The 23,506-nt window shown below is 49.3% G+C and overlaps 1 protein-coding gene across 2 annotated transcripts in view; it reads left to right on the top strand.

Annotated features, from left to right (window-relative positions):
- Positions 1-18,420, top strand: part of SORCS3 (sortilin related VPS10 domain containing receptor 3) — a 498,174-nt gene extending 479,754 nt beyond the window's left edge. For both annotated transcript variants that reach the window (XM_006135388.4, XM_075935518.2), the window contains exons 23-27: positions 2,919-3,050; positions 5,449-5,548; positions 8,456-8,561; positions 17,422-17,582; positions 18,250-18,420. In XM_006135388.4, the coding sequence (XP_006135450.3) occupies positions 2,919-3,050; positions 5,449-5,548; positions 8,456-8,561; positions 17,422-17,582; positions 18,250-18,314 (564 nt within the window). In that variant the 3' untranslated portion in view covers positions 18,315-18,420. The remainder of the gene's footprint in view (positions 1-2,918; positions 3,051-5,448; positions 5,549-8,455; positions 8,562-17,421; positions 17,583-18,249) is intronic.
- Positions 18,421-23,506: the final 5,086 nt, after the last annotated feature.

The following is a 23,506-nucleotide window of genomic DNA, read 5'->3' as shown; positions in this document are numbered from 1 at the left end:
TTTTTGAGGCTGCCCAAAAGCAGTGTTAGGTGGAATAGCCCATCCCCTCAATATGATGAGGGGGCTGGAGCACATGACTTACGAGGAGAGGCTGAGGGATTTGGGCTTGTTTACTCTACAGAAGAGTGAGGGGGATTTGAGAGCAGCCTTCCACTTCCTCAAGGGGGGTACCAAAGAGGATGGAGAGAGGCTGTTCTCAGTAGTGACAGATGGCAGAACAAGGAGAGAGGTCTCAAGTTACAGTGGGGGAGGTGAAAGTTAGATATTAGGAAAAACTATTTCCCTAGGAGGGTGGTGAAGCACTGGATGGGTTCCCCAGGGAGGTGGTGGAATCTCCATCCCTAGAGGTTTTTAAGTCCTGGCTTGACAAAGCCCTGCCTGGGATGATCTAGTTGGGGTTGGTCCTGCTTTGGGCAGGGGGTTAGACTCTATGACTCCTGAGGTCTCTGCCAACCCTAGGATTTTATGATTATTTGATCCCCCCTATTAAGCCTAATTTCCCACATACCAATGTTGGTTCCATGATTCCTGGCTGGACACGTTTTTATTCACCAAGTGTGGTCTTAGCACAGTCTTTGGTTTACACGAGTAGGACTTTCTGTTCGGACTGGTTCAGTCTGTCTTGCTTTTGCACCTGTTCCCTTCATCATTGGTTGCTATATGTTATTGTGGTACTTTCAGGACTTATACTCACTTTTATAGTTGAGCCCATAATTAGAGCAAATTTAGCTATCACATGTGTTCCACCCCATAGGAAGCTACATATCGATGGTAGGTCAAAAGATCGATTGATCTGTCTACCGACTCACCACCCTATATTATTGGAATGAGAGAAATGCCTTTTCATCTGATATTTAGCCTCCTATGGAGTGGAGCTCATATCAACTCTACATAGAGTCTGGGACAGTACATAAAGAATATCTTATCTTATTAAAACAGCAGGACGTTGAGGGAATGTATTGAGACAGAGTGTAACTAACCTGCATTTGGATTTTACTAGGACAGTTTGCGCTAACACTCATGAATGGTTCCACAAAGAAAAGTGTCAGGGAATAATTAATGATATCAAGTAGCCAGGGAATCTGTTTTTATTTATCCTCAGGAGATAGATCAAAGCAAAAAGTCTTGATTGTAATGGGGTCTAAGCGAGAGAAACATCATCTACTTTCCCCTCAAATTTATTTTCTGTGGCTGTTCTAGGAAACAGAAAGTGGTGGTTTTTTACAGGCAAATCGCATTCTTGTTTGCTTTGTCTCACCTGCAACAAAACTGCATGAAAAATTTGCAGTGGGTGGAATTTCAGCGATTTATGTTTCACACTGTGAGAAAGCTTGGTTCATTTGACTAAACAGGAACATTTTACCCCTTTATCAAATTCAGGGTCTCTTTGCAAAAAAAAAAAAAGGAGGCTGGCTTTTTTTCTGGTATTGCAAGCACCATGCGGTGCAACAGAAAATAGAAATATTTTAAAAATACTTGTCTCTGTGTCCTGTTGGGACCAAGTATTTAGTTACAGCCTGTGAGCTATGCTCATGCAACTGGTGGTGCCTACAAATGGAGGCAGCACTTAGCGGACAGAAACCATGAAAATTAGGCAGCTAGGTAACCAGAAATCTGAGCCATAGGTGCACAATTGATACTGTCAATTGAGCACACAGCAGTGTACTGATACAGGCTGTGTGGATTCCTGAGTCAGCCTTTGAAAAGGATAGGAGATGTGCAAAAATTTGGACACATTCTACGTCTGATTTAAAGCCCACAGAGGAGAAGGAGTCATTCCATACAGGAGTTTGCGTAGTAGGTCCTTCTGAATGGACATACTAGCTCACCAGCACTACATTGCTTGGCACCCCACTGACAATGGGTAGGAGTTCACTATGGTATGTCTACACTGCAAGCTTCTTTCAGAATATGCTATTCCGGAAGATATCTTCTGGAAAAGCTTAGAATCATAGAACCATAGAATACTAGGACTGGAAGGGACCTCGAGAGGTCATCGAGTCCAGTCCCCTGCCCTCATGGCAGGACCAAATACTGTCTAGACCATCCCTGATAGACGTTTATCTAACCTACTCTTAAATATCTCCAGAGATGGAGATTCCACAACCTCCCTAGGCAATTTATTCCAGTGTTTAGCCACCCTGACAGTTAGGAACTTTTTCCTAATGTCCAACCTAAACCTCCCTTGCTGCAGTTTAAGCCCATTGCTTCTTGTCCTATCCTCAGAGGCCAGGAAGAACAAGTTTTCTCCCTCCTCCTTATGACACCCTTTTAGATACCTGAAAACTGCTATCATGTCCCCCCTCAGTCTTCTCTTTTTCAAACTAAACAAGCCGAATTCTTTCAGTCTTCCTTCGTAGGTTAATTCGAAATAGAGCATCCACAATACTGGGAAGCCTCAAAATGAGTCCAAGGCAGACTCCCCTAATGTGGGCGTGCTGTCTTGATTTAGAGCCCCAGGAAGCACTGGGGAGAAAGAATTTTCGAATGGCCCAGGTGAGGAGCAATTTCAAGATAGCAGCAGTGGAGCGTCCACACATACCCTCTTCTGAAAAAGCTTTTATTTCAATTTTCTTTCAAAATAATGCAATTGCTGTGTAACCACAAGTATTGTTTTTCCCGATGTTTCCCAGCTCTTATTCTAGAAAAATGGTGCAATGTAGACACACCCTCTCTCCCACTTCATTAGCTCTTCTGAAGAAAACAGGCTGAATGTATAAAGCTGACGGCCTGGTTGTAGGCAGGTGGGATTGAACCTGGAACCTTAGGGCTAAAGTCATGAGCCTCCACCACATGACCTAAAAGCTGGCTGGTTCTTAGCTCGTCTGCCTCACTTCTGCTCAGTTACAAATGAATAGAGGGCGGGACCAAAAGGCACCAGGTGACGTTCTAATGCCACTGCTCACTCTTCATCCTAGGTGACTGGTATCTCCGAGGAGCAGATTTTGGTGGCGGTATTTCCTGGCCTGCCCACCTCGGCTGAACTCTTCATCCTACCCCATAGAAACATGTCAGAGAGGAGGAAAGGCCACGAAGGTGATCTGGAGCCGGTAAGCAAGGCAGATGGGAGCGGGTCACAGTACAGAATGCGGCTAAGCTGTGCAAACATCTCCCATGGATACACTCAGCATGCAGAATCCTCCTGGAGCTTTTACGTGTTTTCTGGAAGTAGGGCTGTTGTCAATCGGCCGTTTATTCTAGAAGCCCGTACCGTGCTCAGCTAGCCCCTCGTCATATGAGAAGTCTGTGACACATTGGAAATCACTTAGAGCGAGCCGGGGGAAACTGGGCACGTCTCCGGGACTGGAGACATGTAGCATTTCTCATGAAGCAAGGCTATTTTCCAAAGAAAAATGGGCTTTCCCAAGAGCTTCTTGAGAGACACTAAGGAAGCTGAGGGGCGTAACCTCCCAGTGCCTCCCAATGCGTCATCCCATCTCCATGGGCCTGAGAACCGTACCCGACATGCCTGAGAAAAGCAGATGGCGAGAGGGCAAAGCAATGAGATAACATGCCGAGGCTCACTAAAAAGAAATGAGGCTGTTCTGTGGGTATATCCCTGGTAGGAGACATCTCTTTATTCTGCAGTAGCAATCAGCACATACAAACTATATTTGGAAACTACAATATCCATCCATTTAGATAAATAGGTAATTACAGTGATGAATAGGAACTGCGAGATTCAGGCAAGAGGAGAGTTAGAAACAGCAGCACGAGCCGGCTAGGGCTTTCGCACCAGGATTACCAACTGATTAAATCAGCTCTACAAAGGCACCCGGGGTGAAATGCTGCTGGAGAAAGCAGCTTCGCTCCAGCTACTGTTCTCAGGCGCAACACTGGGGTCTGAGGTACAGGGCACACGCTTCGTGGGAGGCCTGCCCGAGGTCTTTCTCTCTGCTGCGACGCGGCATTGGAATTTTTCAGGACCACAGAGAATCTTTACCTGCTCTTCCTACCTGTGATGCAAAGTCATCCCTTGAGATGACATGAGCGGATCGCAAGCCCATGAGTTCGGGCTCTTACTCCTGTAGCTCAGCGTGGCTGCATGAGGCATGAGGGTGCGGTTGGAAAGTCGGGGGCGGGGAGTCTCCTGACATCAGCTGAATTTGATCATAGAGGGTAAGGCCACGTGCAGTGCTGCCCAGGTCCCCGATTTCCTGTGAGTTCTGGGTCAACACAATGATCTGCACTTGCATGCCAGAGCCCCCATCATTTGAGCAGAGGGAGGTGGTTGGGAGTTAAATAACTCAGTATAAGATCCCAGCTCTACTTTAATAAGAACAGAACCTAAGAACGGCCATGTGGGGTCAGACCATAGGTCCATCTAGCCCCATAACTTGTCTTCCGACAGCAGCCAATGCCAGGTGCCCCAAAGGGAAGGAACAGAACAGGCAACCATCAAGTGATCTATCATGCCCTACGGCCCACTCCGAGCCACTGGCAAACTGAGGCTAGGAACACCATCTCTGCCTGTCTTGGCTATTAGCCATTGATGGACTTGTACACCATGAATTTATCCATGGATAGGAGCTGCTGGACTAGTTCTGCTTTGAAAAGGAGAGAAACGGGAGGCTGTAGGCTGGCCCACGGGTTTAGTGACCCATGATTTGATCCAACTTCCATTGAAATCAACGGGAGGGCTCCTAATGACTCCATTGGGCACTGGATCATGCTCCCAGAGTGTTGGTTGGAAGGAATTGAGGAAGATCCCATAGAAGACTCTTTCTACCCATCTCTAGCTTTCTTGTGATATACAGGAAGGCAGATTAGATGATCTAGAGTTCCCTTCTAGCCTGAAACTCTGGGGGTGCGTCTAGACTGGCAAGATTTTGCGCAAAAGTGGCCGCTTTTGCACAAAATCTTGCCGCCTGTCTACACTGGCTGCAAGTATTTGTTCAAGAACACTGACTTTGTACAAAATCAGTGGTTCTTGCACAAACACTCCGACGCTCCCTCTCAGGGATAAGCCCTCTTGTGCAAGTATTCTTGCGCAAGAGGGCCAGTGTAGACAGCCAAGTTAATTTCTTGCACAAGAAAGCCCGATGGCTAAAATGGCCACCAGAGCTTTCTTGCGCAAGAGAGCGTCTACACTGGCACTGATGCTTTTGTGCAAAAGCAAATCTTTTGCTCAAAGGTATGTGCCAGTATAGACGCACTCCCGCGCAAATACTTTTAACGGGAAAACTTTTCCGTTAAAAGTATTTGCGCAAAATCATGCCAGTCGAGACGCAGCCTGGGACTCTATATTTATTGGTTTCTCTTCCCCTCCTGGGGTCTTAAAGTTCCAGCTTTCCTGCTGGGAGAACCTCCGAGAACTACATTGACTTCCTGTAAATTTTCCCCTCCTTGCCCCCTCTGACACACACTCTCCCTGCCGCAAGATGGGTTCCGTGGTGCTGGTGCTGTTGTCCATGTTCACCCCCTGCCTCTCTTTGATTGGTCCCTCAGGTTGTTGAAATCCTCTTTAATGCTCTCAACCAGAACCTGGTCCAGTTTGAGCTGAAGCCTGGTGTGGAAGTCATCACGTACGTCACTCAGCTGACGTTAGGTAAGTGTGGAGCCTTGAGTAGTTGTGCTTCCCATAGGAGCCGGGACACAGACTGGCACACTCATGGCATATCGATAGATGGATGGCAGGGAAGTCATTCAAGCGGAGGGAGAGGCGGACCGTTGGGAGGAACTGGTTGATTTACACATGGGTTGGCTGAGCTTGTGTCTCAGTTTCCCAATGCAAGGGTCTCCCTTCCTGCGTGGGCCACTCCACTACCCAGTCCGCACTAGAGAAGAGCTGAACCCACTTTGTCTGGATCCAGGTTGGAACTCAAAAGGTCTGAGCGTGTGGGTGCTCCACTGGGGGATGTTGGGTTCAGGCCCATGTCCAATCAGAACCTCTAAGGAACACCCTCTTCCTAACATTTAATCCCCCTCCTTTCAATTTCTTCCTTCCTCAAAGCTTCCCAGGATACTCTTATACCCTTCCATCCATGGAGTGATTAGATCAGCCAAGCTCTCCCTCCTTGGCCACAGGTTAGCTTCAGGTTTGGGTAGGGAGAGACGGTTTAAAGGGGAGGGATTAAACGTCGCAAGGGGGATGTTCTTTAGAGATGCCTGACCAGTTGCAGATCTGGATTCTTCCAGCTCAACCCTCTCCCGAGATGCTAGGTAGCTGCAGAAGAGAAAGGGCCGATTAAACCTCGCTTCCGGTGAATACCTTGGCTAGGCGTTTGCTCCATTTCCTGAAGAAACCCCAGACCATCACAAGAAGCTACTGGGGTTCAAGGAGGAGGAGTTCACTGGTCTGTGTGGTTTGACCCTAGATGTAACCTTCCACTGGTGGTGCACTAACCCTTGCTCTGTTGTCAGATTGGAAGGCGTCTGGCTCAGTCTCAGTTCTCGCTGCTGCAGAATCATTTACTGGCATTGGTCAGGGATACAGTGGAATGCAGCAGATAGAACAGATACCAGGAGCCTTGTGGGTTGTAGTATTAGCTCTGTCACAACCATGGGCACGTTACCTTGGTCAAAATTTGGGAACGCCCAACTGGACATCCTTTGGGTCTGATTTCCAGAAGCACAGAACTTCAGTCAGAGCTAGTGGGAGCTGGGTGGCTCCGTGTTTCTGAAAAATCAGCCCTGAAGGTATCTTCAGCTGGTGTCCAAAATCCAAGGCACGCAAAAGTCTGCTTTTGAAAATATGAACTGTAACGGCCTGGTGCCTCAGTTTATTCACGTATAAAAATGCCATTGATGCGAGGCTTCGTTAATTCATGCATTAAGATCTGCGAGGCGTTTTGAGACACTCACATGAAAGATAAGCAACAGAAAGTTGTGATAATGAACCTGGATCAGATATTCTTTGATGGTTCAGGAAAGTCCAGCTGCTACTTGAAACCATTTGCAAAAAGCTAGGGCAGGGGAGGGGTCTCAAACACCCAGCCCATGGACTATCCCGGACGGAAGCAGTCGTGCAATTGAGCAGCTGAAGCCCCGCCCCTTCCCGACACCCCCGTCATGGCGCCCTGTCCTCCAAGGATGCAGCTTTGCGGATTATTTGGGGGGCTATAAGGAAGCAGAGCACACTTGACAGGCACATTCACTCTGCTAGTGGCAGGAACGGACAAGTGTCCCCCCTACCCAGCCCGCCAGGACTCCTGGACCAAACTGCATAAAGCCAGGGATGGCCTGTGGTCTGGGAATTGAGACCTCTGAGCTAGAGGGTTAGTCCTGGATTAAACTCAGGAGTTCCTTGTTCTCAGTCCCCATCTTGCAAAATGACCACTTAGCTGCGAGAATTCTGTTCCAGACCAGCGGTGGGAACCACCCCATTTACATGAAGGCTGTGTCTACATTGGCAAGATCTTGCGCAAAAGTGGCTGCTTTTGTGCAAAATCTTGTCGCCTGTCTACACTGGCTGTGAGTATTTGCGCAAGAACACCGACGTTCTACTGTATGAAATCAGTGCTTCTTGCACAAATACTCTGACGCTCCCGCTCAGGGATAAGTCCTCTTGCGCAAGTGTTCTTGCTCAAGAGGCCAGTGTAGACAAGTAACATGAATTTCTTGCGCAAGAAAGCCCGATGGCTAAAATGGCCATTGGAGCTTTCTTGCGCAAGAGAGCGTCTACACTGGCACGGATGCTTTTGCGCAAAAGCAAATCTTTTACGCAAAGGCACATGCCAGTATAGATGCTCTCTTGCGCAAATACTTTTAACGGAGAAACTTTTCCGTTAAAAGTATTTGCGCAAAATCACGCCAGTGTAGATGCAGCCACAGTCTATTATAAAACACACACACATATCTACAGAGGTGGGGCTCCACTGGACACTGCTATGGAACTTGGGGAGCAACAGAGGGGCGTTCGGTATGAGGGATTCTGCTCTTCTCCAGCGTAAACTAAAAAAATAAAAACATCTCGGCACCATTCTTATTAGAGCTCCCTTCTAACCCTTTATGCCAGGGGTGGGGAACCTTTTCCCAGGCTAGTAGGTTTTGTGTGCTCCAGTCCCTCAATAGGCGCAGGCTCCCCAGTGCTAGGAAGGGAGCCCTGAGCCTCGAGGACCGGATCCAGGCAAGCCAGTGGCCGCATCCGGCCTCTGAGCCTGAGGTTCAGTACCCCCGGCCTCGCTTTCTGCCTCTGCTCCAGCCACAGTGAAAGCTTAAAACAAGACAGCCTGAAGAGTTAACATAGGAGCAGTTAGTTTGTCTGCGCACAGCCTGCTCCTGCCTTTTCATCAGGCGCTGTTACCCGGCAGCACCAGCTCAAATAGCAGCTTTGCTTTGGGCGGCAGGGGAATCGATTCGTCTCCTACCAGCTGGCTCTGCTCAGACAGCATGTGCCGCGCAGCGGTAATAGGAAAGCAGACGCTGCAAAGCAAGAACCAGGTTTGGCGGCCTGGCGCCTCCCTCCCCTGGTGGATGACTTCCCACTGTAATTGTCCACCCTTTTCCTTTGCAGCCCCTCTGGTGGACGCCAGCGCCGGGCACAGCAGTTCAGCCATGTTGATGTTGTTGTCGGTGGTCTTTGTCGGCTTGGCTGTTTTTTTAATCTACAAATTTAAAAGGTACGTTGTGCAGCTCTCCGGGGAGGCAGCTGTTTCCAAGGAAGCCTGGCAAAGAGATGCTGAAAATATGGCATTTAGAGCAGGAAAGCCGGGCCTCTTGGTATGGTGGTCCTAGGACTGAATTACAGAAAGGATTTGGGACCAGAACCTCCCTTGGTGTCCACCTCTATAGGTCCCTTGTCGTCTGTGGACATCAGCTGGAAATCCCGATTCGCTTCAGTGGCACAATCCTGATTTACATCCGCCGAGTATGTGGCCTCCTGCTTCCAGTGGGGTGCCACCTGTTTACACCCGCTAAGAATCTAGCCCGTGGTTTAGACTGATTTCGGATTCTCTGCCCTGTAATTACCCTGCCAGAGCCAAAAAGATTAAGTGTGCTTGTCTGCAAGTGCTGAGACAGACTCCGGATTTATTATCATGTTTCCAGGAGGCCAGGCAGGGGACGATACTGCCAAGTAGACAATGTGTCCCACAGGGACAAGGTACATGGACAGTACGTCTGAAATAGGGCAGCTGGCTGGGATTGACGCCTGCTGGGTTCTGCTGGGTTTGGTGGGCTGAGACCAAGCGGCGTTGTCCTAGCTAGGCAATGACGGTCCATGACTTACCTGACGTGGGGGGAGATGGGAGGACAAAGGCTAATGCGGAGGATTTGTGAGCTCAGTTTTGTTCTGCCCTGCTCTTTGCATTGTCGTTTACACCTCCCAAAATCCAGGGTAAAGCCACTCTCGGCCAGCAGGGTGGTGCTTTACAGCCGCTTTGCACAAGGGGGAAGCCCGGAAGAATCAGACTCTCGCTATTCGTTTCCTGCTGCCGCCTGGTCTCGGTTAACCCCAGTTAATCCCGACGGAATGCAAAAGCCCCTGCCATGCTGCGGGAGCACGAGAAGGCTTCGTGAAGCCGTGCACACGTGAGGTGGTGGCAGCCAATGTCCATCACCCTGTGTCACTTCCACATCACGTTTGCCCTGCTCCCGAATTGATTTCCCGCCTCCCCCCCTCACCACGTAACTCCTGGCTGTGAATGCTCACTGGGGCCTGAAAACTCAAGGGCTCTGTCTACACTGGCATGAATTTCCGGAACTGCTTAAAACGGAATACTATTCCGTTTTCAGTTTTTCCGGAAAAGGAGCGTCTACATTGGCAGGCTGCTTTTCCAGAAAAGCCCTTTTTCCGGAAAAGTGTCTGTGGCCAATGTAGACGCGCTTTTCCGGAAAAGAGTCCCGATTGCCATTTTCGCGATCGGGGCTTTTTTCCGGAAAAGACTACTGGGCTGTCTACACTGGCCCTTTTCCGGAACAGTGTTCCGGAATAAGGACTTATGCCCTAGCGGGAGCAGAATAGTTTTTCCGGAATAGCGGCTGATTTTGTACAGCAGAGCGTCGTTGCTTTTCCGGAAATTCAAGGGCCAGTGTAGACAGCTCGCAGCTTATTCCGGAAAAACAGCTGATTTTCCGGAATAAGTGGCCCAGTGTAGACACAGCCCATCTGTGCCTTGCATCAGCGCGAGAGATGAGCTTGAACCAGGACCTGGCTTCCAACACCCCTCCAAGTAGACAGGGCTGTTCAAAATCCCAATGCAGAGAGAACTCAGCTGAGTATGGGAGCGGGGAGGGTGTATCTTGCACATCTCATGGAACCCGCCTCCATCTCCCACAGCCGTCGGGATCCAGCAGAGAGCTTGTCTGTGTCTGGCATGCAGAGAACAAGCACTTCCATGCAGCGGGGCTGACAGACTTGTCAGGCCCTTTAGCAAGGTGGCAGGGGAAACTATGTGCCTCTGGAAAGGGCGGGGCCTCAGGTGGAAGGGGCGGGGCCTCTGGTGGAAGGGGCGGGGCCTCAGGCGGAAGGGGCGGGGCTAGCCTCTCCCAGGCAGCCTTGGTACTGCCTGGAGCATGACATGTGGTGCTCTGGAGGTGATTTAAAGGCACAAGACTCTGGCCACAACTGTAATTGCAGCAGCGGTAGCCAGCAGCTCCTGGCCCTTTTGAATCGCCGGGCCCCCGGGGCAGTTGCCCCCTTTGCCCCCCTGCACTGGCAGGCCTGCTTTCATACTAATTACCAAGGTGCCTTCACCAGACTTTAATACCGACGCCCCGTTCCCAAGCAGCAGTCAGGACCTGCCTCGTGTCCATTATGAAAATTATGGGACACGTGTGATTTGTTTGCTGACTGGATGCACCATGGGGACCCTGCGGAGGCAGACAGAGCTTCTCGGGGCAGACTTTGCACTAAGGTCCCTGCCCTGTTAAACAAGCTGGACTGTGCGGGCTTGGGACTACAGCGTGAATCCAGGTGTGGCTACGTTTTCAGCGTCTAACTCCCAAGCCAGAGCCTTTCCCCCGACGGGGCCCAGCTGCGTGCTTCTTTCCCTGACGGCTTCAGCACAAGGAGCAGCTGTGCCAAAGGGAGCATCACTGCTGCGTTGGCGGCCTTGGCTCCCGAGAGTAGAGAGAGCTGGCTCAGAGGGGCTCGGACTAGATGCCCCACGCTGGAATCGGACTGGAACGCTGAGCTTTTTTTCAAGTGAAAGCGGCCGAAAGGCTGGAACCAAAGCCTGATGACGGCAGTGGGGAAGCTTCCATGGATTCCAGGGGAGTGCAACCTTCGTGCCCAGATTTTTCATCGGCTCAGACGCAGCATTTCAGCCTCCTATGCGTGTCAAGTCAATAGCATGGCACCATTTTCTTGCTGCTCGCTGTGCCAGGGATGGGAGGCACAGCGAGCAGGGGAATGGCACCCCTGCCCTAGGATGTGGGGACTGCCTCAGGGCGTTCTCATCGAGTTGTGTCGGGGGCTGGAAACAAGGGCTGGTAAAAAAAATACTGGGAACTAAGTATCCACCCACTGATCAGCTGTTTGGTGGGTTCCACTGGAGAGGGGGAGATTCTGGAAGGAGGGGGCGGAGCAGAAGCAGGCAGGGGGTGGGGCGTTGGGGAGAAGGGGTAGAGCGAGGATAGGACCGGGGGGAAGAGCGGGCTTGGAGCACCCACTCAGAAGGAAGAAAATCGGCTTCTGTGCAAGGAGATCCCAGGCAGCTTGGCAAAGCAATTTGCTTGAAGGGGGCCACGTTCCAGTGTGTGCAGTCCCTTGAAAAATAACCCCTATGCCACAGCATGCACATCTTAGATCCTGGCCACCCACCTATAATATAACATGGAGATATACCATCTCATAGAGCTGGAAGGGACCTTGAGAGGTCATTGAGTCTAGCCCCCTGCTTTCACAGCAGGGTCAAGTACCATCCTTGACAGATTTTCCCCAGATCCCTAAATGGCCCCCTCAAGGATTGAACTCACAACCCTGGGTTTAGCAGGCCAATGCTCAAATCACTGAGCTATGCCTCCCACCCGGGTTGCCAAGCTGGAGCCGTACCCCAGTGCCTGGGATGTCTGCTGGGTCACAGAGGCAGGGAACCCAGACCCTGCCCTCTCCATAGACACGGGGCAGTACAGATCTGGGCTGTAGAACTGCATGGTAATAAAATCAGAGCGTGTCCCATGGGGCCCAGGACTCCGCTATTAGCTGCTTCGTCCACACCAACAGACATCGCTGCCAATGATAAAGGCCGTCTGGAACCCCCCGTGCCCAACGGCAGGGTCGCGGAGCAGGAAAAACATGCTTCCACCCCAAGCCCGCTGCTCTTTGGATTAGAAATGAAAGCGAGGAACCGCTCTCAATGGAGAAATGGGCAGAAAGTAAACACTCGTGCCAGCTGTCAATCCTTTGGCAATGTATACTTTTATGATTAGCTCGAATCCCTGTCTGAATACCGAGCTTCTGCTTAGAGAAGGGGGGGAGCATGTGGCTGGATGAATTTTTAATTTGCAAATTTATAGAACTGGCACGCTGCTGGCTTGCACGCAGCCTCCCTAGTAGGAGCCCATAAGTAATAGACTCAGCAGACGTGTAGGAGATCCTTGTTCGCAACGCCGGCTGTGAAAGAAGTGCGTGTTTGGAACGATAGACTCACAGGAGCCCTGAGAGATCATCTAGTCTAGTCCCCTGTACTCATAGCAGGACCAAGTATGATCTAAGCAGTCCCTGACACGTGTCTATTTAACCTACTCTTAAAAATCTCCAACGATGGAGAATCTACAATCTCCCTAGGCCATTGATTCCAGAGCTTGACCACTGTGACAGGACGTTTTTCCTAGGCCAACCTAAACTTCCCTTGCTGCAATTTCAGCCCATTGCTTCTTGTCCAATCCTCAAACATACGGGGAAAGGTTTTCTTCCTCTTTCTTGTATCCATCTTTTGTGTACGTGAAAGCTGCTATCACGATCTTCTCCCCTCCTCTCTGCCTTCTCTTCTCTAGACTAAACAAACTCAAGATTTTTTTCAGTCTTCCCTCATAGGTCGTGTTTCTGGACCTATAATCATTTCTGTTGCCTTTCTTTGGAATTTCTCAATTTGTCCTCATGATTCCTGAAAAGTGGTGCCCAGAACTGGACCTGTTACTCCAGTTGAGGCTTTATCAACACGGAGCAGAGAAGGAGAATTACTTCCTGTGTCTTGCTTTCAACACAACTTCTAACATATCCCAAAATGATAGTTGCTTCTTTTTGCAACAGCGTCACACTGTCGACTCATATGTAGGTTGTGGTCCATTATAAACCCTAGATCCCTTTCTGCAGCACTCCTTCCTAGACAGTCATTTCCCATTTTGTATGTGTGAAACTAATAGTTCCTTCCTAAGTGAAGGACTTTGCATTTGTCCGTATTGAATTTCATCCTATTTACCTCAGCCCATTTCTCCAGTTTGCCCAGATCATTTTGAATTTTAATCCTATCTTTTAAAGCACTGGCAACCCCGCCCAGCTTGGTATCATCCGCAAACTTTATAAGAGTATCTCTATTCCATTAACTAAATCAGGCTGCTAGATCCACCCTACAAAGGCAGCAGGGAACCCCAGGCAGCCTCCCTTGCGTGCCCCACAGCCTTACATGCTGCTCAGAAACGCAGTGTCCGGGCCCCATTTCTGTTTCAAAATTGGAGGGGAGGAAGGAAAACTTCAGGATCTGCCCCCAGCACAGTCCCATTGGCCATTTTGTGGCCAGAAACTTGCCAATGGGAGCTGCCTGTTTGAATAACAGGCAGCCAAGAAGAATCATGCCACCTCTCCTCCGCTCGTTTATTCACACAAACACATGGGCGGGCAGGCAGGCTGGCTGGGAAACATGTTAAGCTCTGCAAGCCTTAGCTTGGCAAGCAGGCAGGCTGGTTTGGCTGCTGGCTGGTAAGTGTCCTGGCTAAAGCCTGCCTCTGGCATCCCAGCCCCTCCATCCCCAATCATCTGCCCCCCATACTGCATCCCAGGTCTGGCACCACAATCTCCTGCCCCAAATCACAATCCCCTCCTATCCTAGGTCACATCCCAAACCCCTGAACTCCAGTTGCCTGCCCTACGTCACAACCACCTCCATCACCCAAACTCTATTCTCCTTCTGCACCCCAGTCCCTTACCCCAAGCTTCCTTCTGCACTCAACTTCCATCCCAGACCCCACATCTCCTCCATTAATACCATGGAAAAGTGTGGCCCTCGACCACTTTCCAAAATCTTAGAGTGGCCCCCTGTCAAAAAATATGGCCCACCCTTGAACTACATCACTGAAGATATTGAACAGAATTGGATCCAGAACTAATCCTTGTGGAACCCATTCAATATGCCTTTCCAGTTTGACTGTGAACCATTGATAACTACTCTCTAAGAATGGTTTTCTGACTAGTTTTGCTCCCACCTTATAGTAGCTCCAAGCAGGTTATATTTTCCTACTTTGTTTATGAGAAGGTCATGCGAGACAGTATTAAAAGTCTTACTAAAGTCAAGATATACCGCCTCCACCACTTCCCCTCTATCCACAAGGCTTGTTACCCCATCAGAGAAAGCTATTAGCTTGGTTTGACATGATCTGTTCTTGACAATTCCCTGCTGATTCTTACTCATTACCTTATCATCTTCTAGGTGTTTGCAGACAGATTACTTGATTATTTGATCCTTTATCTTTCATGGTACTGAAGTTAAGCTGACTGCTTTGTAATTCCCAGAGCTGTCCTTTTTTGGTATAGATTGACACTACGTGTGCATCTTTGGGGGGCAGTCGGGGTAGGGGTCTGATGCTAGAATGTGAAGAGAAGGTGTTCACATCTGTGGATTTGTCTTTTCCATGATTCTAAGAGGTAACTGGAGGCTTCCTTTCCCATGCAGCATTTTTTTCATCCCCTCCCCATTGCTCACAGTGGAAGGCTGAAACTTTTCCCCTGCTGCTACCATTGCAAACAGCTAAGTTTCCTTGGATCTGGCCTGTTCTTGGCCCTTTGGTAATCACTGGAGTTTTCTTGTTCACTCTCAAAACTTGATTGGACTGTCCAAAGCCCTTTCAGGGTCTGGTTCCCTTTGCTTGGTGGTTTGATGCTTCTCCTGTCCCTTCATGGAGAGTCCTTTCTTGCTAGATTTGCTTTCCCGCCTTCCTGAGGGAGTCTGTTCTGATCTTCCCTTGCTCTATCCGTTTGCCCTGCTGGGTTCATTATCTGTCCACCACTCCTGACAAAAACTCTTGGGAATAGTTGGTGGCTGTTGCTTTATTCTGCAGCCCCTAAACTGTCAGGCTATATCCACACTATGAGTTTTCTTGGCAAAAAATATGCTAACGAGGTACTCATTTGCATAAGTTGCAATCTCATTTGCATATTTTCCACCGATCCGTTTTTGAGCTTGGGTTTTTGCGCAAAAATAAGCAGTGTGGATGTCTCCTTTTTGTGCAAAAAAACCCTTTTCCTGCAAGATCCTTATGCCCCCAAAAAAGGAAGTTTACTGGTCTGGCAGGAAAAGGGGTTTTTAACTCAAAAAGAAAACATCCATACTGCCTGTTTTTGTGGAAAACCCACTAAGCAAAAATGGATCCGCAGAAAAAATGCAAATGAGAGTGCAACCCATGCAAATAAGTCCCTCATTAGCATATTTTGTGCCGAGAAAACTAGTAGTGTAGACGTAGCCTCACTGAAAGAGAAACAAAATCTCTCCCCTGCTTGGGAAAACAGCCTCCAGATATAAACGGACCGAAAGCCATGCAGTGCTGCCTGCCTGCCTGTGTCTGCAGACTGCCTAAAATCAGAGCTCCCAATTGTGAGCCTGCTCCTCACCTCAGCAAGGGTCTGGCCTCGAAGCCTCATGAAGAGCACTGGACTGTCACCGTTGTTAACTCTCCCGACATAGATCAAGGCCTGTAGGTTACAATCACAGAACTACAAGGTGTGGATGCTGCTGTAGCCTAGAGACATGTGTTGTATTGCCACGTGTCAGCCTCCTTCCCCCACCAAATGTTTGGTGAGCCCGTTTCCCAATCGATGGGCACTCGGGTTGGGTACTGATGCCCTTCACAGATGTAGCTCTTTTTCTCTCAAGAGACCTGGAGAAAGAGTGTGTGGGTGGTGGTGGTGATGGTGGTGGTGGGGGGCTTGGTCTACACTTGAAAGTGACAGCCGCAGGTGAAGAAAACCAACCCCCTGACCAATGTAGCGGGCCTCAGAATAGATGCAGGTATATCGACAGTTTTGGACATCATTTGGAGAGCAGGGGTTCCTACGCAGAGGGCGTAAGCTGGGCCTCGTCTAGGGGTTGTGCCAAATCTCCAGCGCCAAGAGAGAGAAAGGCACACCTACAGGAGGAGACGTTTCACTGCTCCGCAACATGACATCCCAATGTCCGTTGATAACAACTGTCACGCTCACATGAGAGCGCCGGAGAGCTGGGGCCAGTGTAAATCAGCACAGCTCTAGCGAGGTCGATGGGGCCAAGCCAGATTACACCAGAGAGGATCTGACTCTTTCTGGCACACTTGGCAACAAAGAGGCTAACATCCAAAGGCAGCCCATGACGGAGCCTCCTTGCAAGCCATCAGCCTGGAATAGCACAAAGCGATTCTCCGTTCCAGCAGCTCGCCGTGCCTGGCCTGGGGTCCTTCTAGAGGCATGGGTTTTCTAACAGCCAGCTCACATAGGGGGGCACCCCACAGACACCCCACTAACAAGCTCTGGCATCCTTATGCTGTTCCAATTGGTCTAAAATTGTCTCCTCCGTGCCTGGGGCAAATCACCTAGTTCTGCATCTTTGGTTCCTCATCTGCAAAAGGATAATAAAACCTCCTTTGCCTTTCCCCCGTCTCATCAGTCCTGACTGTGAGCTCTTTGTGGCGGGCCCATTTCTTACCCTATGTTGGGGCAGCGCCTAGCAACCGAGCATGGGGGAGGCCTCCCCCGGTACCAGAATCCAAACGATAATTCATTGGCCAGTCACCAAAGAGCCAATAACGGACCTGCCGATGAGGGCGGACAAAGGAGGGGATTGCCTGGGGCCGGGAGATTCTATGTGGCCCAGGGCTCAAATTGCACCACTGCTGCCATAGCAACGGAGTCAGCCAGAGCCCTGGACCCCTTTGAATCTTTGCTGGAGTGGCTGCTTCACATGCCTCTGAGAGCTGGGGGACAGGGGGCACTGAGAGCTGGCGGCTTGAGGCCCCGCCCCTTCCAGAGGTGGGAGCGCCCCCCCCCCCACACACCCACACCTTGCCCCAGGGCCCACAGTGGCCATCGGCCCTGCTGGTCCACAATCACTATACTTCATTGCATCCTCCCAGGTGCTAGGCCCCTTTGTGAGATGCTGGGTGAATTCAACTCCTCTGGGACTTCGTGGGCGTTTGCTTTGCTCCATGAGGGGTCAGGCGGCATGATTCCAGGACCCATTTCCTACCACAGTGTCCTCGCTCCCGCGCCCCAGGGACTGGTCCCAGTTTAATGGCTCTCGTGAACGACCATCCTGCCGTTCTAACAAGGGCCTCTCGCTCGCCTTTCCCCGGCAGGAAAATCCCGTGGGTGAACATTTACGCTCAAGTCCAGCACGACAAGGAGCAAGAGATGATCGGTTCCGTCAGCCAAAGCGAAAGTGCCCCCAAGATCACCCTGAGCGAGTTCACTGACCCCGAGGAGCTCATGGACAAAGAACTGGATACGCGGGTGCTGGGTAAGGCGCAGCTGCCCTCTCGGTGACTAGTGACCAACCCCGAGAGTGCACTGATCTGGCGACGGCAGCAGAACCCGATCGCTGGCGTTCAGGAAAGCGAATGGCCAATAGGCTGGATGGCAAAGGCTCCTCCGGGGTGCAAATGGGACAGGACACCTCACTATTGGGAGAAGGGGGGGTTCTTATTTTCGCATGCACAGAGTTGAACTGCTGGCCACATCGGCAGTCAAGCAGAATTTCCCCTCCAGAGCAGGGAGCTTGGCGAGCTCAGCATTTTTTTCTGTCACTGCGGTGCTTGGCCTTTTCCATACAGGAATTCCCCCTTCACATCTAGCGAGAATGCCATTGCCAGTTAGCCATGTGTGATGACTGGGCGGTGGGGGGCAGGGAGTGGAGGGGGAGGCCTTGTCTTCCATGATGTTGGGGTGGGGGGCATGCAGTCCAAAGCTAAGAACCCTGGGACAAGACCCAAGTAGATTCAGGCTGCTTTATCCCAGGTGATCAAGCAGTAAAGGGGTACATACTCCCACCCAACTCCTCTCTCGAGGCTCTTCCCACATCCCGCTGCACTGGGGCATGGGCGTGCCCTTTGCGTGTGAGCAACAGGCGACAGGCAGGGCCATTTCATGAGCTGCCCTGACCCTTGTCTCCCTCTTGTCTTCCTCAGGAAGCATCTCGACAATTGCCAACAGTGAAAGCACAAAGGAAATCCCCAACTGCACTAGCGTTTAATTCTGAAAATCCACCTGGTCTACAGCATTTCTGGCTTTTTATTTGTAATTATTATTATTATTATTATTATTATTGTTATTATTATTATTAAAAAAAGAAAACGATACATCATGATCATCCTTTGGGGGGACTGGGGACAGGAGTTCTGTTTACCAGGGCCGCATTCATAAACTGCAGGTAGTTGCTCAGCATTTGGAAATTTCTCCTTGGTTAAAAATAATGATTGAAGGCCGAGATAACAGGGCTAAGGGATTTGAGAGCTTGTGTGTCCGAATCTCCTATGTGGGTCTGGAAGTCTCTACTGAACTGTAGTAGGGAAATGATCCTTTTCCCCCTCCAGCCTAAACCACAAGAGCTGACTTTGCAAAGTGCCCTCAGCTCCCACGGACTTGCAGGTCTTAGCCGGATCAGGCCCATTCCATTGCCTCTCCTTGGCCTTTTCCTTGGTTGGGGAACAAACTGAGTGGTGTCAACCATTTGTGCTCTGGAGTGGGTAGGCGGGAGCACACGTAGCCTGAGAGAAGCGTGCACATGTTTATGAATGCGGCTCTAACCTGTGCATGTGACCGGCAAGGATACCGTTGGCATACTGTAGATAATTCCAATGTAAATAACTTTTTATTTCTTGGGAAATAATTTAATGTTTAGTAAAAGAAAAGTTAAAAAAAACCCACACCCTTCCACACACCTCAACGAGCCCACTGAGGACCACATGTGAGTTCTTGTCCGACACATGGGTTCTGGATATACTCCAGTTGTCTGCCATGCTTAACTCTTTCAGCTCTGTCGTGTTACAGAGTGACTTTCCTTTTTTGCATGACAAGATGGATTTTTTTTAAGGGGAGAGTGATTTTAAGAGACAGTAATGAAGATTTTTGCAACACTCTTCAACAATTCACATTTTTTCACCCAGTTCTAGAGCAATGGCACTAAATGTAGACTTTTGGTGCAGTGTCTTGAGATTTTGGAAGATTTGGGAGAGTGTGATGGAAGCAAAGCGAGAGGATCTTTATCTCAATGACAGGCAAACCTCAAAGCAGTTGGGTTCTGAAAGCCGGACTTGATTCTCCAACTCCTGCTCGCAATGGGCCAGATGCTAATACCCCCGTTCACACTGTGGAGTGCCTTTAAGCAGTTTCTGAAGAGTGCTGTGGAGTAAAGGGCACTGAAGTGTCTGAATATGGCCTGGTGCCACACAGCATCTCAATAGGGACTATTTGGGAGAGGTGCAAAGCTGCATCTTCTCCGCTCCTCTTGAGTATGCAAAACTGAGCTGAGGTTCTCTAGAAAGAGGTTTCCTTGCAAGGGTTCTGGGGCAGCTGTTCAGCCTGCAAGAACAACATTTGATGGTGCTGCCTGGTCAAATCATAGAATCAGGGAGGCAGCATGAAAATGAGATCAGAGGATGGGAAGCTCTGGCAGCTTTAGACCTCGTCAGGTTCCAGTCCAGAACTTGGGGAGTATTCCAAGCAGGAGGAAATGGGAAGATGCTAAAAATAGGCCTAGTTCTGCAAAGGTCCAACGGGATCGGTGAATGCCATTAGAAGATGCTGAGCCTCTGGCAGGATTATAGAAAGCTCCAGCTCCAAACATCCCCAAAGTTTGGGGGGGTCTGGCTGTAGCGTTCCAGTTCATCTGTAACATACCTGCAGTGATGCGTAGGAGGCTAAGATACAAGGTACACTAGAAGCATAACTAGCATCATATGTCTTGGGCTCTGTTCGGTACATGAAAGGCAGTTCAAAGATCTTTATGGGCAGAAAGGCTGGGAAGATCCTTTTGCAGTAGATGGGGGAGGGAACAGCTGCTATTTAAAGATTAAATCAAACCAAGCAAGTATAGGGAAATGGCTTTGTGCAAAACATTAAAGCAAAAAAAAACAAAAACAAAAAACCCTCAAACCGCCACGGCTCTCCTTCGAATACACCACTTAAAACACTTCGGCCGTGTCTAGACTGGCCAGTTTTTCCGGAAAATCAGCCACTTTTCCAGAAAAACTTGCCAGCTGTCTACACTGGCCACTTGAATTTCCGCAAAATCACGGACGATCTCATGTAAGATTGTCAGTGTTCTTGCAGAAATACTATGCTGCTCCCATTCGAGCAAAAGTCCTTTTGCGCAAAACTTTTGCGCAAAAGCACCAGTGTAGACAGCCCAGATATGTTTTCCGCAAAAAAGCCCTGATCGCGAAAATGGCGATCGGGGCTTTTTTGCTGAAAAGTGCTTTTGCGGAAATGCGTCCGTGCCAATCTAGAGGCTCTGTTCCGAAAATGCTTTTAATGGAAAACTTTTCCATGAAAAGCATTTCCGGAAAATCATGCCAGTCTAGATGTAGCCTTCATGTCCCTTTCCATCGGTTTAAAAATAATTTCCCCCACCCCGGTCACTTCTGTCTGAGTTCCCGATGCAAACAGAGGACCGATGGTTGTGTTTTCCTCGCTGACCTCATGCCCTGGTTCTCTTACCGTATCCTTGCTACTGAAACGCTGAAGTATTTTGCAGTAATAGGCCAATCTGCTGAAAACACTGTCACAGCAGGACCATTATTTTCAAATAGCATCCCATTTATACAGTGGGGTGCGTGCATGGATCCCATTTGCCATACTAAGATGTCTGCAGAAGCTTTTGTGAGCTGCAGAGCAGAGAAATGGCCGTTGTTGTCTGCCAACACATTTCACCCAACGACTTTTCACGGTGAACATTTTCAGAGAATTTGACCGGTTTTTCTTGTAGTGAAATGAAATTTTTCATTTGGAATTGATTCGGCATTAAAAAAATCTTTTGGGGGAGACCCCCCCCAACAACCTTTTTCTGCCTTTTCTCCTTAGAAAGGACCCAGGGTGAGAAGGGAGGGAAACCCACATAGTTTTGGAACTGGGAAGCAAGGGAAATTGGAGCATTTTGACTGATGCAAAAATTTGGCCCCCAGAATGCTGTATCATTCACCCAGCCATGTTTATGTTAAAAAAAAAAAAAAGAGATGGCAACAGTCCAGCCATCTCTAATGCTGAGCAAACCTCACTTCAGCAGGAACCAGGAGTTTGATCCAGAACCTGGTAAATCCAATGGGTTTTTTCCACTGGCTGCAGTGAGCTTTGGATCAGGCCCCAAGACTGCAGGCTTCTATTTTCCTTCTCTTGTCTGCCAGCCACCCCGTGGCTGGAAGGGGTCGTTGTTTGCTTGGGTGGGCGCACACACTGCAGCGCTGCTCAGGCTAGTTCGTAAATATTGCAGTGTAGGCTCAGCAGATTGGCGGGGCAGCTCAGAGCTGGAAAGTCACCTCCTCACCACAGTGCAGTTGGGCCCACAGGTGTAGCTCAGCTCCTCACAAGATCGGGCCCTCAGTTCAGCCGAAAGTGTTGTTCCAAGTGCTCTAAAAAAATAAAACAATGGGGCTGTGTCTAGACTGGCAAGATTTTCCGCAAAATCATCGTTAAAAGCATTTTCGGAAAATCATGCCAGTCTAGACGTAGCCTGGGAGAAGAGTCACAAGAGATTTGACTTGATCCAGCAAAGTTTACATGCAAGCGTGTGTGTGTGTGTGTGTGTGTGTGTGCAAATACATGATCATCCTTCATCCTGTGTGTGTGAGTGTGTGTGTGTGTGTGTGTAAATACAATGGTCATATTTCATGCTCTGTGTGCGCGCGCCTGTGTGTGTGTGTGAGAGAGAGAGAGAGAGAGAGAGAATGTGTTTAAACACATAGGTCATCCTTCATCCTGTGTGTGTGTGTGTGTGTGTGTGTGTGTGTGTGTGTGTGTGTGTGTGTGTGTGTGTAAATACAATGGCCATAGGTTATGCTCTCTGTGTGTTCGTGTGTGTGTGTGTGTGTGTGTGTTTAAATACAGAGGTCATCCTTCATGCCATGTGTGTGTGTATTTGTATAAATGCACAAGTCATATTTCATGCTCTGTGTGTGTGTTTAAATACACAGGCCATCCTTCATGCCCTGTGTGTGTGTGTGTGTGTAAACACACAGGTCATATTTCATGCCTCTTCATCTGACCATTGTCTCGTTAGCACAGACATGGCATCCCTGAGCCAGGTACTGCTGAGGCGATAAGAAAGAAACTAAATTTCCTCAACTGGATTAGCTACAGGGTAGAAATATTGCACCGGCCATGATGCTGGTTGGCCCATAAAGCTGCCTGAAACTAGCAGCGACCTCCTATCCTCCTTCACAGCTGCTGCTGACAGGGGCATGGCCAGGCAAAGGGCATGGCTAGAGCACACTCCTACTCCAGTAATCCCTAGGGACAAGCAGCCCCCTGAGGTCGCTCTACATTGCTCTCGAAGCCCCACCCATCCTTGGTTACCCCTTTGGCTCTAGAGTGAAGGTGGCACAAATCCTCATTCGTCCTTTTGGCTCTAGTCCTGCTCACACCTGAGGCACAAGGTCAGAGGCGGGCTGGTTTTGAAGAGTGAGAAAGAAAATCCCTCCTTTCGGGCTGTAAGGATTAAATGGGGCAGACAATTGCGATACTGCTATTAAACACGGTAATACAAATGCATGTCCTATATATATACATATATATATAAATACTGTTCTTGGTTTTATCGTTCCATTTGAATATTTCTACTGTAAAAAAAGGCAGTGGTTTTGAAATTGTTGAAAATAAATGTATTTTTGTACATCGGAGCTACCTCCGGCTGCTCTTTCAGTGCTTGTCCTTGTCATTCTCTTGTCCCGGGCAGCCATGGCTGCAGCTGCGCTCACCCTGCTTTTGACACAGCTCTCTGTCGTGGCTCTGGAGTCTTTGCTTGCCCTAGAACTCAGCTCCTGAATGAGCGCCCAAGAAGGCACGTTGAGAGGCATTCATTGCACTCTCCAGCATAGAAAAATAAACCTCAGCCAAATCGTCTCACCCATCGTTGCAGGGGCAATGCTTCGTTTTTGTTTGAATGGCACCATATTGTCATGAGGCCTCCTTTACATGCCTCTGAATTGATAACCATCAAATAACCATTAAAAAAACAAAACCCTTAACAAATAACGGTCCTATAGTGTCATGCGCTTTCCCATGCACAACCCACTTCTTCAGAGGACAGATATGGAGTAAGTGGCACAGAGGTTTAAATATAAAGCAGAAAAAGAGGGGCGAGGGGCAAGAGAAAAAAATAAAACCCTGTAAATACCTGTTGGAGAACATTTTAACTTGCCCAGACACTCACTGGGGGTGTGTCTAAACTGC

Source organism: Pelodiscus sinensis, chromosome 8, assembly GCF_052426305.1.
Source record: "Pelodiscus sinensis isolate ZL-2025 chromosome 8, ASM5242630v1, whole genome shotgun sequence".
Taxonomy (NCBI): domain Eukaryota; kingdom Metazoa; phylum Chordata; order Testudines; family Trionychidae; genus Pelodiscus; species Pelodiscus sinensis.
This window is presented reverse-complemented; position numbering and strand designations above follow the sequence as displayed.